This window comes from Dermacentor albipictus, unplaced genomic scaffold (assembly GCF_038994185.2).
Source record: "Dermacentor albipictus isolate Rhodes 1998 colony unplaced genomic scaffold, USDA_Dalb.pri_finalv2 scaffold_13, whole genome shotgun sequence".
NCBI classification, from domain to species: Eukaryota; Metazoa; Arthropoda; class Arachnida; order Ixodida; family Ixodidae; genus Dermacentor; species Dermacentor albipictus.
Genome location: NW_027225567.1, coordinates 7,768,224 through 7,780,437, shown reverse-complemented (window position 1 = coordinate 7,780,437; position 12,214 = coordinate 7,768,224). Strand labels below are relative to the sequence as shown.

Below are 12,214 nucleotides of genomic sequence, written 5' to 3'. Positions count from 1 at the left end.
TCTTCGTATTCACAACACTAGCAAGTTTCTGTCATTACACTGCACATTATAAAGCATGCTTTATTAAAAGTACAAAAGGGAGCATTAGGAATTGCTAAGCAGTTTTTTTGCAACCTCTGTGCTCTTTGGAGCATAGGCGGGTATGCATTATCGCATAAAGTTTCCCTTGTTAGGGAATCAATATCTGTGTGTACATTCACAACCAAATCAGAAGTGCAAGCTGTCTGCGGTTACAGCCGAATGAAGAAAGAAACTTTTTCTGTAGTTCAAATAATCGCAGCAGCTGGTGCCACTATTGTATCAAGTACATTGCAATGAAACATTAAATCCGATGAGAGGACACAGGTGCTGCATCTATAAATAATACCAAGCAGTATGTACTGCTGAATGCTCTGTCTAAACAGCATTTTTATACAGTCAAACCTCGATATAACGAATCGCGTGGGACCGCCGAAAATCATTCGTTATTTTGAAATATCGTAATGAAAAACTTTCGGTTATAAGCCAGTGGACAAACCTAGGAATGAAAATGACATACCTTGGCAGTAGACGCATGTGCAGACAAGCATACTATGAAATAAAAATGTTTCACCCACTTCAAAGCTGCTTTATTTGCAGAAATAAGTGATTTTCTTCTCGCGCATGCAGCACGCACGACTGATTAGGAATGCGTCTACCTCTTCCACTTTGCGCAATGCCTCATCAGGTATGTCATTGCACTGAGCAATGAAAGTACGGACTTTGTTCATGTGCACTAAAACATCGTTCTACACGATCTCATCTTCTGTGTTCGGTGACCCACAGTCGTCTTCCTTCAGGACGCCACCGTTAGTGTTGTGCTGTCACTTTCCATGTAGGCATTGAAGGAAGAGACAGCAGGCAGCAGTTCCGCAACCTTCGCTCCACAGGTCTCCTGGGTTTTTGGTCACTTCCAGGTCATCTTCAAGCTGCACAGGCGCTTTGAGAAGCCCTGCTTTTCGCCAGCAGTTGCTAATGATGGATGCCTTCAAGTTCCGCCAAGCTCCTGTGAGCATATCCGCTGCTTGATCAATACTGATTGCAATCGGCTGCTTTAGGCAGAGATTGATAATCAACTGCTGCACAAGGCACTTACAAATTTCTGCTTTCACACTCTTTATAATGCCCTGGTCTAGGGGTTGCAGCAAGGATGTGATGTTTGGTGGCAGGAACTCCAAGCAAACATGCGTCAAGCGAACATTCACAATGTGTGCAGAGCAGTTGTCGACAACCAGTAGAATTCTTCAGTCATCCCTACTCATTTGGTCGTCGAATTTGATGAGCCACTCGGAAAAGAGTTCTCTGGTCATCCAGGCTTGTTTGTTGGCGGGGTAGTCGTACCGTAACGACATGACATTTTTAATGTGGCTTCGACATGAGGCCTCACGTACTTGCCGATGACGAGCGGTTTAATTTTCTTCATGCCTGTTGCATTGCAGCAGAGCAGGACTGTCATGTGAAGATGCAAATTCTTCCCTCCTTTGCACTGCTGCCCTTTCAAGTGCATTGTCCAGTCTGGCAGGAGCTGCTAAAACATGCAGTCTCATCCACATTGAAAATATCAACTGAAGAGTACGATTCAGCCACCTCTGGAAAACTATCATTGCGCTAGGAATCCGCACCTTCTCTGTCAGCAGCCTTGTCCTCGCCCGAGACTATCTGCCAAGTTATTCCATTCCTTTGGTGGAAACGAAAAAGCCAACCCGCACTGGCGTCGAACCCAGTTATTTCAAGCGCATCGGCAAATTCGCTGGCTTTTTCTTTGAGCATTAGGCCACACACGAGAACATTTTGCAGTCTGGCATCTTTGAACCACGTAAGAACACCTTGGTCCACATTTTCAAAGTTTTCCAGTCGCAACCATTTCCTCGTAGGAGCGAGTTGCGATTCCCAGTGAAGCTTGGCAATCTTGCCTCGGTCTTTCGAAAATGGTCGCGACAGTCGATGAGGCAATGCCACACTGTCTGCACACGTCGATTTGCTTTTTCTCTGCGTCAATTTCCTGCAATACGTCCAATTTGTCCTGCAACGAAAACTGCTTTCACATCATCTTGGTGCCATTGCTAGCTGCATTCGCCGCTGGATCTCGCGCCAACATCGCCAAACATTGTCATGAAGTTCTTGGTGAAGCAGTTGGCACTCGACATGGTGATGATGATAGCTACTGTGAGATGGTGAGGATGAGTTACTGCACTTGCGGTTTCTGTTTCACGCAAGAGTTACAGCGCTGTTACTTTTGCCCAAATTCGTAATACTGATGTTCCTCGGTTATAAAGGGGAAAATAAACTATGTGCACTATTCTGAAATATGCGCTGTATTGAAATTCGCAGTTCTGAAATATTTTTACATTGAAAATATAGGCAATCTGGCAGGGACTTTTAAAATATTCATAAATTTGAGAAACTCGTTTATGTGGAGTTCGTAGTAACGAGATAGGACTGTAGTGAGTCATCGCATCTAGCTGGAAAAGTATGGCTGCCTGAGCGACAGAGCATGTTATGTATTTATTTATTTATTTATTGTACATACTTTCAAGGCCGGCAGGCACAACAGAAAGGAGTGGTGGAGTACATTATTTGCAGAACGAAAATAAAAAATAATGAAGGAACTATAAGGCACTTTGAACAGCAAGCTTGAAATTGGTGCTGTCACAAATGGTGACTAAGGAGGCGGGAAGACTGTGGATTGGATTAACATCATCACATTTTTAACTCAATTTCATGTTATATTGTGTACAGTCAACGATGTGACGTACAGTTGGACTTTGCAATAGCAAAACTGGTGGGGAACGTGAAAAAATTCACTTTCGCGAGAATCTCATTGTTGCGAAATGAGACAGCACAGATAGGTAATGCGTCGCAGAACGAAACTTTACTGTCAAAATTCTGTTAGTCTACTTTGGCAAGCTTGCCAGGATGTAAAACCGCACTGCTGACAGTACAAAGTGCGCCGCATGCATCAATCAGCAGTGGCAGCACTGCCGTGGAGCAGTACTCTTGGTCAATTGCTTTGGGAGATACGATCACTTTTGCGAAATTTTGTGTAACTCGGCACCGGACACAGAGCAACAGCGCTCAACACATACAGCAGCATTTCTGCTGTGCACGCTGTCCACCGGAGGCACTGATGCGTATGGTGCCAAGCGTGAAAGTGATCGTACACCCAAAAGCAGCCAATCTAGATTCCAGCCCCTTCACGTAAACCTACATCCGGCACCAAATCCGCACGCGATGTCTGTCGGGTGCCGCCAAAATTAGCGTTCTTGAACCAAGGAATGTGTATTGCCGGATGATCGCTCAATCACGGCTCAATGCATGGCACTCCATGCTGCAACCGCTATCTCAAGCACCATAAACAATTCCACATTGGTGGCACTTGGAATTCCTTGTTTTTGAATCATTTTTCTTGCCGAGGCACACATTATGCACTGCACTAGATGTGCAAAAACCCCCGTCACATCTCGATAGCAACATGCTGCCATTTCAAACAGGTGATCAACTAACGATATGGCGGCCATGACGTGTTTCCTGCACGATCACTTCCAGCCCTTGGTTGTTTTTGTAAACAAACAAGGCGGTACCCACGCAAGTGTAATGTGGTGGTATTTTACGTGATTTTAGTGCAAAGCATTCGTATTTGAGCACATTTTGAACCCTGCTAGCTTTGCACGAGTAGCTAATATGCGGCGTTATGTTCCGGGAAATTTCACTGATGCGGGATTGTAGTACCGTGACATTTCCTTGTCTAGAGGTACGAAATGCATTGACTCCTATGAGAGTTCACTGGGGATATGAAAATATTTCATTGTCGCTAGAATTTCGTAGTTGTGTGATTTCGTTATGTGTTTCAACTGCATTCGGAAACTATTTGAAAAATATTTGGATTCTCTAATAGTGGATTTATTGTAGGGGTGTGTGGATGTTCAAAACTTTTGAATAACAAATCGAATTTCTTTGGGGCCCCAAAGAAATAGCATCGAAGCCACTGCGCATGCACGACATGCAAACTGTGTTTGGCTTTGGCATCGAGCACGCTATTTCACTGATTTAGCAGAAGCCCCAAAAGTTGCCCCAAAAGATTTGAGTAAACAAACATGGCGGCACCCATCGAAGCGACAGCTCTAACCGAGCACCAAACTGGGTTTGATTCGTGGTAATGCATGAAGTTCTCAAGTTACGAGAAGTGACTGCGATTATCGCTTTCTCTCAACTAGAGTATTATGAAGATTGATTCGTTACACACCACCGATTCCAAATTCGACTGTGGATTTCGTGGCTCGTAGGCCAAACACGGCTTAGCTTGGCTGGTGAAGGCACAAGAAGTTGGTTACCTAAAACTAAGCGCAACTAATTCTTTGCTGCTTACAGAATAGCCTCTGCATTGTAATTAAATGTGACAACACGAAAGTCAAAATTACTATTCTCAATGTAAAATGGTATACTTCATTTAATTATTTCTAATAGCTTTTCTTTGACGCTGTAGTGGCGCTGTCGACACAAGACGCTATCCGCAAACGCAAAGCCCTATTCTAAAGATCCTCGCTCCTGCGTGACCAAACGCTAACACCCGCAAAGCTCTTTGGGGCCCGAAACTATTAGGGCCCCTATTCTAAAACTCTCTGATGAGCTGGGCCCAGTTTCCCCGAGTTTTCTGCTGGTAGTTCATGCGCGTTTGCATTCGCCTGGTTCGTGATTTTCGCGATCCTTATTTTTAATTTTCTGTAATTTGTTGCTTCCACCTTTTGGCAAGTCGCCTCCTCATCTGCTGACCCACAGATGTAGCAAGCATGGATCAACCACCGGGTTTTCCTTTATTACCGTCATTTTTCTGATATGAGGCTTTGTAGGCCTCTTTCAAGCTCCTGCGCCCAATCTTCTGCGTTTGCCAGCTGAGTACCAGTAATATGCCACCAAATCCATTATAGCCACGGAACCACGGTCGCGATTGAGTTTGGGAGTAGTGGTGGAGAAGTGTATGATACAATGGTTGCTACCCAGGTTTTCCTCTAAGTTTTGCCAGTGACCATCTCTAATGTTCAGCGAAAAGGTGAGGACTGGGTACATGTCCGCACTTACACTGTAGCATGCGATTTTCCGCTATGACTCTCTGACACTCGGGATTTGGTGTAATGGGAGCCCCATTTTGACCATCCCTTCCCAGCTCACCTTTGTACGCTCGGCGTTTTCCCCCTTTTTCCCTGGAGCCCTGGGTCTGGGATTGAGCTACTAGGAGTGGGATTTGGGATGGGGAATGTCAATGTCTTTGTCTCTTCTCGATTTTGACAGGAACAGGAAGCACGACATCTCCCTAGGCCTCTTTGGCTTGGTTAGATTTGGTGTGTGTTCCGAATCTTGACCAACATCTTCCTCTGGGTTTTGACTTGATTCTTCTTGGTGGAGCAAGGGCCATTTTTCGTTTTCGTCCTCCAAGTGCTGAACCATCTTTGTCCTGGGGGTGGCAGCTTGGGCGAGTTTTTCCACAGGTGTTTTACACAGGTGCTAAGATTTCCTGAAAATGCCGGGGCGTGCTTGAGGCTTTAGCCTTCTCTTACATTCCTTGTCTGCCGTTAAATGTTCTCTGCCACAAGAGGCACAGGAGGGGAGGGACCGTGGTCCGCCCTGGGTTTTTTCGTGGCGCACTTGCGACACACTGGCAAATCAGGCTGCGAGCATATGTCCATGCAGTGCCCTGTTTGTTGGCACAGATTGCAGAATCGAATAGTGTTCTGGGTAACACGCCAATTCACCACCCATGTAATACTGTATTTACTCACATAATGATAGCACTTTCTTGTAAAAGAATTGACGCAAATTCAGGGGTGCGATCATTACGCAGGCTAAATTTTCCATGAAAAGAAACATTTTTTTTTTTCATCCCACAGCAAATGCGGGATGACAACAGGTCAACAAACAGGCAGCTGCCCCTGTAACAGTGTGGAACACCAAAACAAAAATGGCAGCTGGCAGAGCAAGCCGAACGCGCCGAACACAATTTCTGCTCTTCTCGCGAGTACATTATGTACATCGAAACAGTTTCTTCTGTATCAGTAATGAATAATATAGTTAACATTGGCAAGTTTGCGGAAATAACATAGCCATGTCCACTTTGAGGGGACAGAAACAGAGATGGGCTCGCTTAGCTGCCAGTGACATAGAAACACATGGCAGGCATGCTGCGAAAACTGCGGCATTTGTCTTCACTACTACATATGCTCGCGATTTGTTGCGTGCCCACAAGTGCAGACTAGAGGAATTGAAAGGCACCTTTTTGTTGTTGTTATTGACCACAACCATTATAAAGCCTACAAATAATAAAGCCAAGGCAAGTTTTGTTGTATTTTTTTTTTTTTCATGGAAGTGCGGAAAGTGATGAATGAAATGGGGCATCTGCTTAAGAACGTTTGGATGGTGCAGACCGCTTGGTATGTCTTGAAGAGTCGTTCGCGTAGCATTCGACAGATGGCAAGCACGATCATCATTAGCTAGACTTGGCACACAACATTTCACTGGAGCAAGTTTGGGGTGTGATCATTACATGGAAAAGAAAAAAAATCTAATTATGAAAACAAAGTTCAAGGGTGCGATCATTATGCAAGTAAATACGGTATACGTAGAGTGGCATGATCGGCCCACAGAAAGTAACGACTGCGGTTTTGGTATCGCCAAGCAATCATGCTCCAAGTATCTCGACTCTTTGCATGTGGATTCGCAAGTTCACAAGATCAGCGTTCCGGCAGGGGTGCCAGGTATTACGCACCTTTTCTGGTGCATTCCCCAGTGGCCACGTATGCGTTTACAGCACGCATTCTTCTGTTGATGTTGAGGTTAATTATGTGACGGATGTGGTTCTGCCATAGTTTGGTCCGGCATCGGCTTAATAAATATGTTGGACTCTGGTTTGAGTCTTAGGAGGAATCTGTCGCCACTTACTTGGCCTCGGCAGGCTGTAATCACGGGTTCGGCAGGTTGCGGGCTGGTTAAGTTTTTCACTGGCAGTCCTTGATGCAGGTGAATCTCTACTTTAATGTCTTCTTTCCACAGCAGTGGTAGTTGCTGCAAAAGAGGTTTCTGTGTGGCAGTGAGAGTCGTTTTGATCAGTTTGAAGTGACTCGTCTTACCTTCTCTGATATTTTTCTCAAGTTTCTTGCCTTGCACCAAGGCTTTCTTCTGCTGTAGTGTTAGCACCATTTGCCAGCTGCCCTCATCACTGACTGGATCTCTGGCTCGTTTGTGCATGGGCGCTTGGGGGTAAGGTTGGCTACTTTTGCCTTGTGTATCAGCGTTTTGGTATTCCATGCTGTCTCGCTTAAAATCCGAGGCATTTGCTAGCCACATCGATGTCCTGTTCCTCGATGGGTTCCACTGCACTGCCGCCGCAGTCGGAAGGGACGCGAGCATTGCCATCTGTTGCAAGCACGCCATCAGCTTTACCACGTTGCAGCTGCCGCTTCCCCTTCTCATGGGTAGGCTTAGCATTGCCGCCTCATGATGAACACCTTCGAATCGTAGCAGAGCGGAAAATGGTGCAATGGCCAAAAAGTTGGTGTCCATGGGTTCCGTTTGACTTTATGAATCCTTCTAAGGAGTTCCGAGGAGGTACACACAAACAGCAGACAAAAACTGTGGAGCCAGATGCAGTGCTGCTGCCTACATGGCTGTATTAGGCTTAGCGAGCTCCCACAAAGTCGGCATTCTGGCTCGTAAAATCAAATATTTTGGTCACTCACAGCTGCGGTTTGTCTCGAATGATGTGGAATCCCTTCACGGATGTGATGTAGTCCAGAAATCAGATCGCCCTCTAAGGAGCCCAACCTCACAAGTCAGCACCTAAACTTGCAACCTAAATCGTTGCGAGGCAATTGACCTGATAAACTTGTAACTTGGGCAATTCTAACAGTATTTCTTCTTGACATTACTCATTAAAAAAATCAACCAACAATTCCATGGCTTTTCCAGGTGCTCAGAATTACCCTAACTTTTCCAGGTCGCAGTCATCCTACGTTTCTCTAATAGTTACTTTTATTTTTGAGGCAGAATTGGATAGTGACAATTCAATTCTAGGTCTGAATAGAATAAGACACTATTTGATTTGCTATTCGGAAGTTTGAAATATTTGCACACCCTTAATAATTTCTTTTGTATGGCGATTGAGGACAGAATTATGGTGCAGGAAAGTTGACTTGCAACCTAAATCGTTGCGAGGTAAGTGACCTGATAAACTTGTAACTTGGGCAATTCTATCAGTAATTCTTATTGACATTACTCATTAAAAAAAATCAACCAACAATTCCATGGCTTTTCCAGGTGCTCAGAATTACCCCAACTTTTCCAGGTTGCAGTCATCCTGCATGAGAACTGTAGTGCCTATCTTTCTTTCATTGGCAATGTGTTAAGATATTTCAACTTTGAAGTTGGGCTGTACCGAGTTCCTTGCGCATCAATTTTTCTAGAAGGCATTACATTACAAAGGCACTACACAAGCATAAACTTTAAGTAGTACTTTCTTATACTTTACTTCACTGTTTTCCGAGCTGCAGATAGAAAAATTTTAATGCGACAGTGGCGTGAAACAGAAAATGGCAGACTAACATTGATTTACATAAAAGTGCAGAACATTGCTAGCTCATCCTAATATGTAAAAAATAGACGAAAACAAAAATGCATAACTATTTTAATAAAATGAAGTCCCACCTTGACAAGTACCACATGCAGGACTTGAACGTTGAGGGTAGTGTCCATTAACATGAATGTGCAGAAGTCTGGAGAATGACACTTGCCTTCAGCTGCCAGGGAGATGGTGGTCCACATCCTTGACAACAAAGTTTAGCTTGTCTGCAAACATATCACTCTTTGCAGAACACCAAGTTGCCGAAGCCATAAAAGTGAGCAGACGAGTTGCCGGTGCCACCTGGTAGAGCAGACTTTAACCAGACAGGACACATCTATTATTGTAAGTAACCAACAATATTCTACTTAGCTGCTGGTGTAAAGTGTTGGCAGTGGCATGATTGATAACATGCAGCTTTTTTCAATTCTTTGACAATAACACCCATGTAACACAAGAGCATGTGCAGCACGTTGTGGCTGAACAAAGCATCACAAGACATCCTTACCAGCATTGTTGCTGCATTTCACACCTCCAATAACTAATACTGCATAAAACAAGTCCATTTATTGGCAATAATAAGCTGTCTCACCTCACTTAAATTTTTTGTTAAACTAGTTCAGTCACAGAAAAGTCAATAACTGTACATTGGCATCTGTAGTGTGAATTTAACACTACCAGCTTTGGAGGCTTAGTGGCTATGGAGTTGCGCTGCTGAGCTCAAGGTCACCGATTCAGTTCCTGGACACCAGGCCACATTCCAACGGAAATGAAATCCAAAAGCGCTGATGTACCATGCTTCAGGTGCACGTCAGCTACAGAATGAAATGGCAATTACATAATGTTGCCCATGGTGGTGCCCACCCTGCTTTTTTTAGGCCAAACAGCTAGCCTTTCTGACTCGCCCTATTCACAAGAAGTGAATGGTGGTGTAGACTTTCACAACCCTTCATAAAGAATTGCAGGCAGTTGACCAGAGCCCACCACTATGGTGTCGCCCATAGCCTATTATGCCAGCTTCAGGACATTAAACCCTACAGTTTATTTACACACTAAAATTACAATGTTCACGAACACTAGCTTCAAACTGCGTTTTAGCAAAGCCGCATGTCAATGCACTGAAGCATCCATATTAAACATATGCTAGCTCAACATGGAGTGTACCCAAATTAGAATCCACTGAACGACATTCAGTCGATTTGTGCAAATGGATTTGTTCCACTGGATATCTCAAATGTGCTCTCCAACCCTCCACAAAGTCACTTTGGCACTTTGTCAGAACCTCAATGATGCAAAAGTGAAAAATGGTGTATTTTTTATCTGCTGCTCAGTCATGTGCAGGTATTTCTGGTGCAGGGGGCCTGCAGACAAAAAAAATCACTGAGTGCATACCTCATTTTCAAAAACTGACTGCTGGAAATAATTTTATATGCTATTATAAGTAGGCAAGTTGCAAGTGAAGCATTTAGAGCTTCACAAGCTGCCTAAGAGGGAAACAAGAGCACCTCTATCCACTTTTATGCTTGTAAGACATGCTTTAAAAGAAGTATATTGTAAGTTTACTCAGCATCACGGTTTCTATATGCCAGCTCAAGACATGGGCATTTTTGCATCTTGCCCCCATCAAAACACGACCACTGGAGCAGGGAATTTAACCTGTGATCTCAAGCTCAGCAGCACAACTCCATAGCCGCTAAGCCACTGCTACGGGTTTGTCTGGTTCATCAGACCCACAGCAGCTGTCACTATAGAAGCCTCACCTGATGGCAGAATTAAAACTTACGTAAACTGCGTTTGTAACTACTATTCAAAAGCATTTTTCATTCTCAATCTGTACATTGCTGACATTTCATACCTGTTTGCACCAAGATCTGGGACATCAACATCTGGTTTTGGTGCAGGACACGAGTGCCTTGGCCCCTGATGTGGTTCCTCTGAGCACAGCGGCATTCGTTTGGATGCTGCTGTCCTTTACAAACACAGGACTGGCCTGAATACCTGTGACACATAAAATATATGTGATGTTCTTCACAAGCATCCAGTTCTTCCAGTCACATCAACTATAACAATTTCTCACCAACAGAAGGATTCTTGAGACAGGTTTGTGCAGCCCTTGTTCTGTGACCAACGTAATGTGTCTTCACAGCAAAGTCACAGTTGCGCTCTGCAGTGGTACTCGCACAGGAAGCTGTTTGTTGACTGCCCCTCAAACTGGTTGTGGCCTGGCTGCTAGGACCACACTGACTACACTCCACAGAACCATCAATCTGCTTGGTATCACTGAGAGCCTCCTGGGCAAGCTGTTCACAAACCAAAATTTAAAAGTACACTGTAGTACATGTAAATGGCACACAGGCAACAATGTATTCGACTTTCGCAGCTGAGAGGTGCACTAGCTTTAATAAATTGCCCACTGTGGGGAAAAGCAAGTGATGTACGTAAAAAGAAAACTTAACAAGCTTGTTCCCAATGCTTTAGATGTTCCAGTGGTGCTATATCATCTAAAACATTTCACAGTTGAGCTAGATTTTCTTGTATGGGCTCATATTCTTCAAGCGGCGCTCATTTAGAAACTACACGCGCAGCTACTGTAAGAAATTCTCAAAACATTAACCACGACAGGCCATGGCGCCGACAACAGCAAGTCAGGCCGAATAATGCCACTTCTATTTCTATGCGTCTAAATAAACCAATCGGCAGAAGGGGCGCTGTTCTTTGGACGCTTGGCAGCCTCACTCAACTATTAACATTTTCTTTGCCTTAAACAGGTGCTGGCATAACTTACCTGAGCTCGTCGTAGCTTGGCCGCTCTCCATCGCGGTAATGGTGGGTGGCTGGGCTTCGTGTACACGAACAGCGTTGGCACAGCGTCTTCCTTCAGGCGCCTGCCGTAGTTCGCTTTTGCGAGCCCAAAGGCTTCCATCAAGTACACGCTGTCTTTATAGCAGTCCGGAGTGAAGTGGTCAGAGCACACACAAGCGTTCTTATCCGGGGACCAGACGACGCGCCGCACAGCACAAAGCCACTTCTTGCGAAGAGCGTTGTCGGAAGGAAACCTATGGTAACAGACACCGTTAGTTTTCGTTGACCTGTTCGTGCAGCCCTCAACGCAACACCAACTTCCACCCATCGTTATATAAGTGTTTGTATAGGTGTTGTGTGTCGTTACACTGTAGCCTTGGTAGGCGCTGATACAGGCTGATGTCAGCAAGCACCACGACCTACTGAACTGAAACCAGTAGGTCGTGGCAAGCACAACCTAAACATCGCCCCCGAGGGCTGTGTGGTCGCTGCGCATGCGTTGGCTGAGAGAAGGCGAAAGTGGAGAACAAGTTTGCTTTACCGAATGTGGTCACATTGTTGTTTGTTTTTGCTTTTATGAAATAACTACTCTCGAACTCAGACGGCATGGCTCGCGTTTCGTTCGCGCGTACCGTATGCATGATGTGGCCCGCTTTCTGTTTTTTTGCGAATGCTTAGAAGCTTTAAGTTGCGGACCCTGCGGTGGGCCAGTGCTTGATGACATTTGTTGCTTAGCTGCTGGCGCTACCGCGACGTACTTGGAGCAAAAAACCGGTTGCGCATTCGAGC

At 44.9% G+C, this 12,214-nt stretch overlaps 1 protein-coding gene and 1 long non-coding RNA gene across 13 annotated transcripts in view; one reads left to right on the top strand and one right to left on the bottom strand.

Annotated features, from left to right (window-relative positions):
• Positions 1-10,470, top strand: part of LOC135915880 (uncharacterized) — a 46,985-nt gene extending 36,515 nt beyond the window's left edge. The window contains exon 4 of the long non-coding RNA XR_010568774.1: positions 8,875-10,470. This is a non-coding gene — a long non-coding RNA (uncharacterized lncRNA). The remainder of the gene's footprint in view (positions 1-8,874) is intronic.
• Positions 1-12,214, bottom strand: part of LOC135915878 (THAP domain-containing protein 3-like) — a 34,686-nt gene that overhangs the window by 17,901 nt on the left and 4,571 nt on the right. For 3 of the 12 annotated variants that reach the window (XM_065449067.1, XM_065449071.1, XM_065449075.1), the window contains exons 1-4: positions 11,409-12,139; positions 10,701-10,923; positions 10,479-10,621; positions 8,710-8,939 (exon numbers count right to left, since the gene is read on the bottom strand). In XM_065449067.1, coding sequence (XP_065305139.1) covers positions 10,503-10,621; positions 10,701-10,923; positions 11,409-11,753 — 687 coding nt within the window. In that variant the 5' untranslated portion in view covers positions 11,754-12,139 and the 3' untranslated portion in view covers positions 8,710-8,939; positions 10,479-10,502. Of the gene's footprint in view, positions 1-6,948; positions 7,515-8,709; positions 8,940-10,478; positions 10,622-10,700; positions 10,924-11,408; positions 12,143-12,214 lie in introns of those variants that run through there. The other 9 variants (XM_065449070.1, XM_065449076.1, XM_070528632.1 and 6 more) reach the window with 8 other exon arrangements.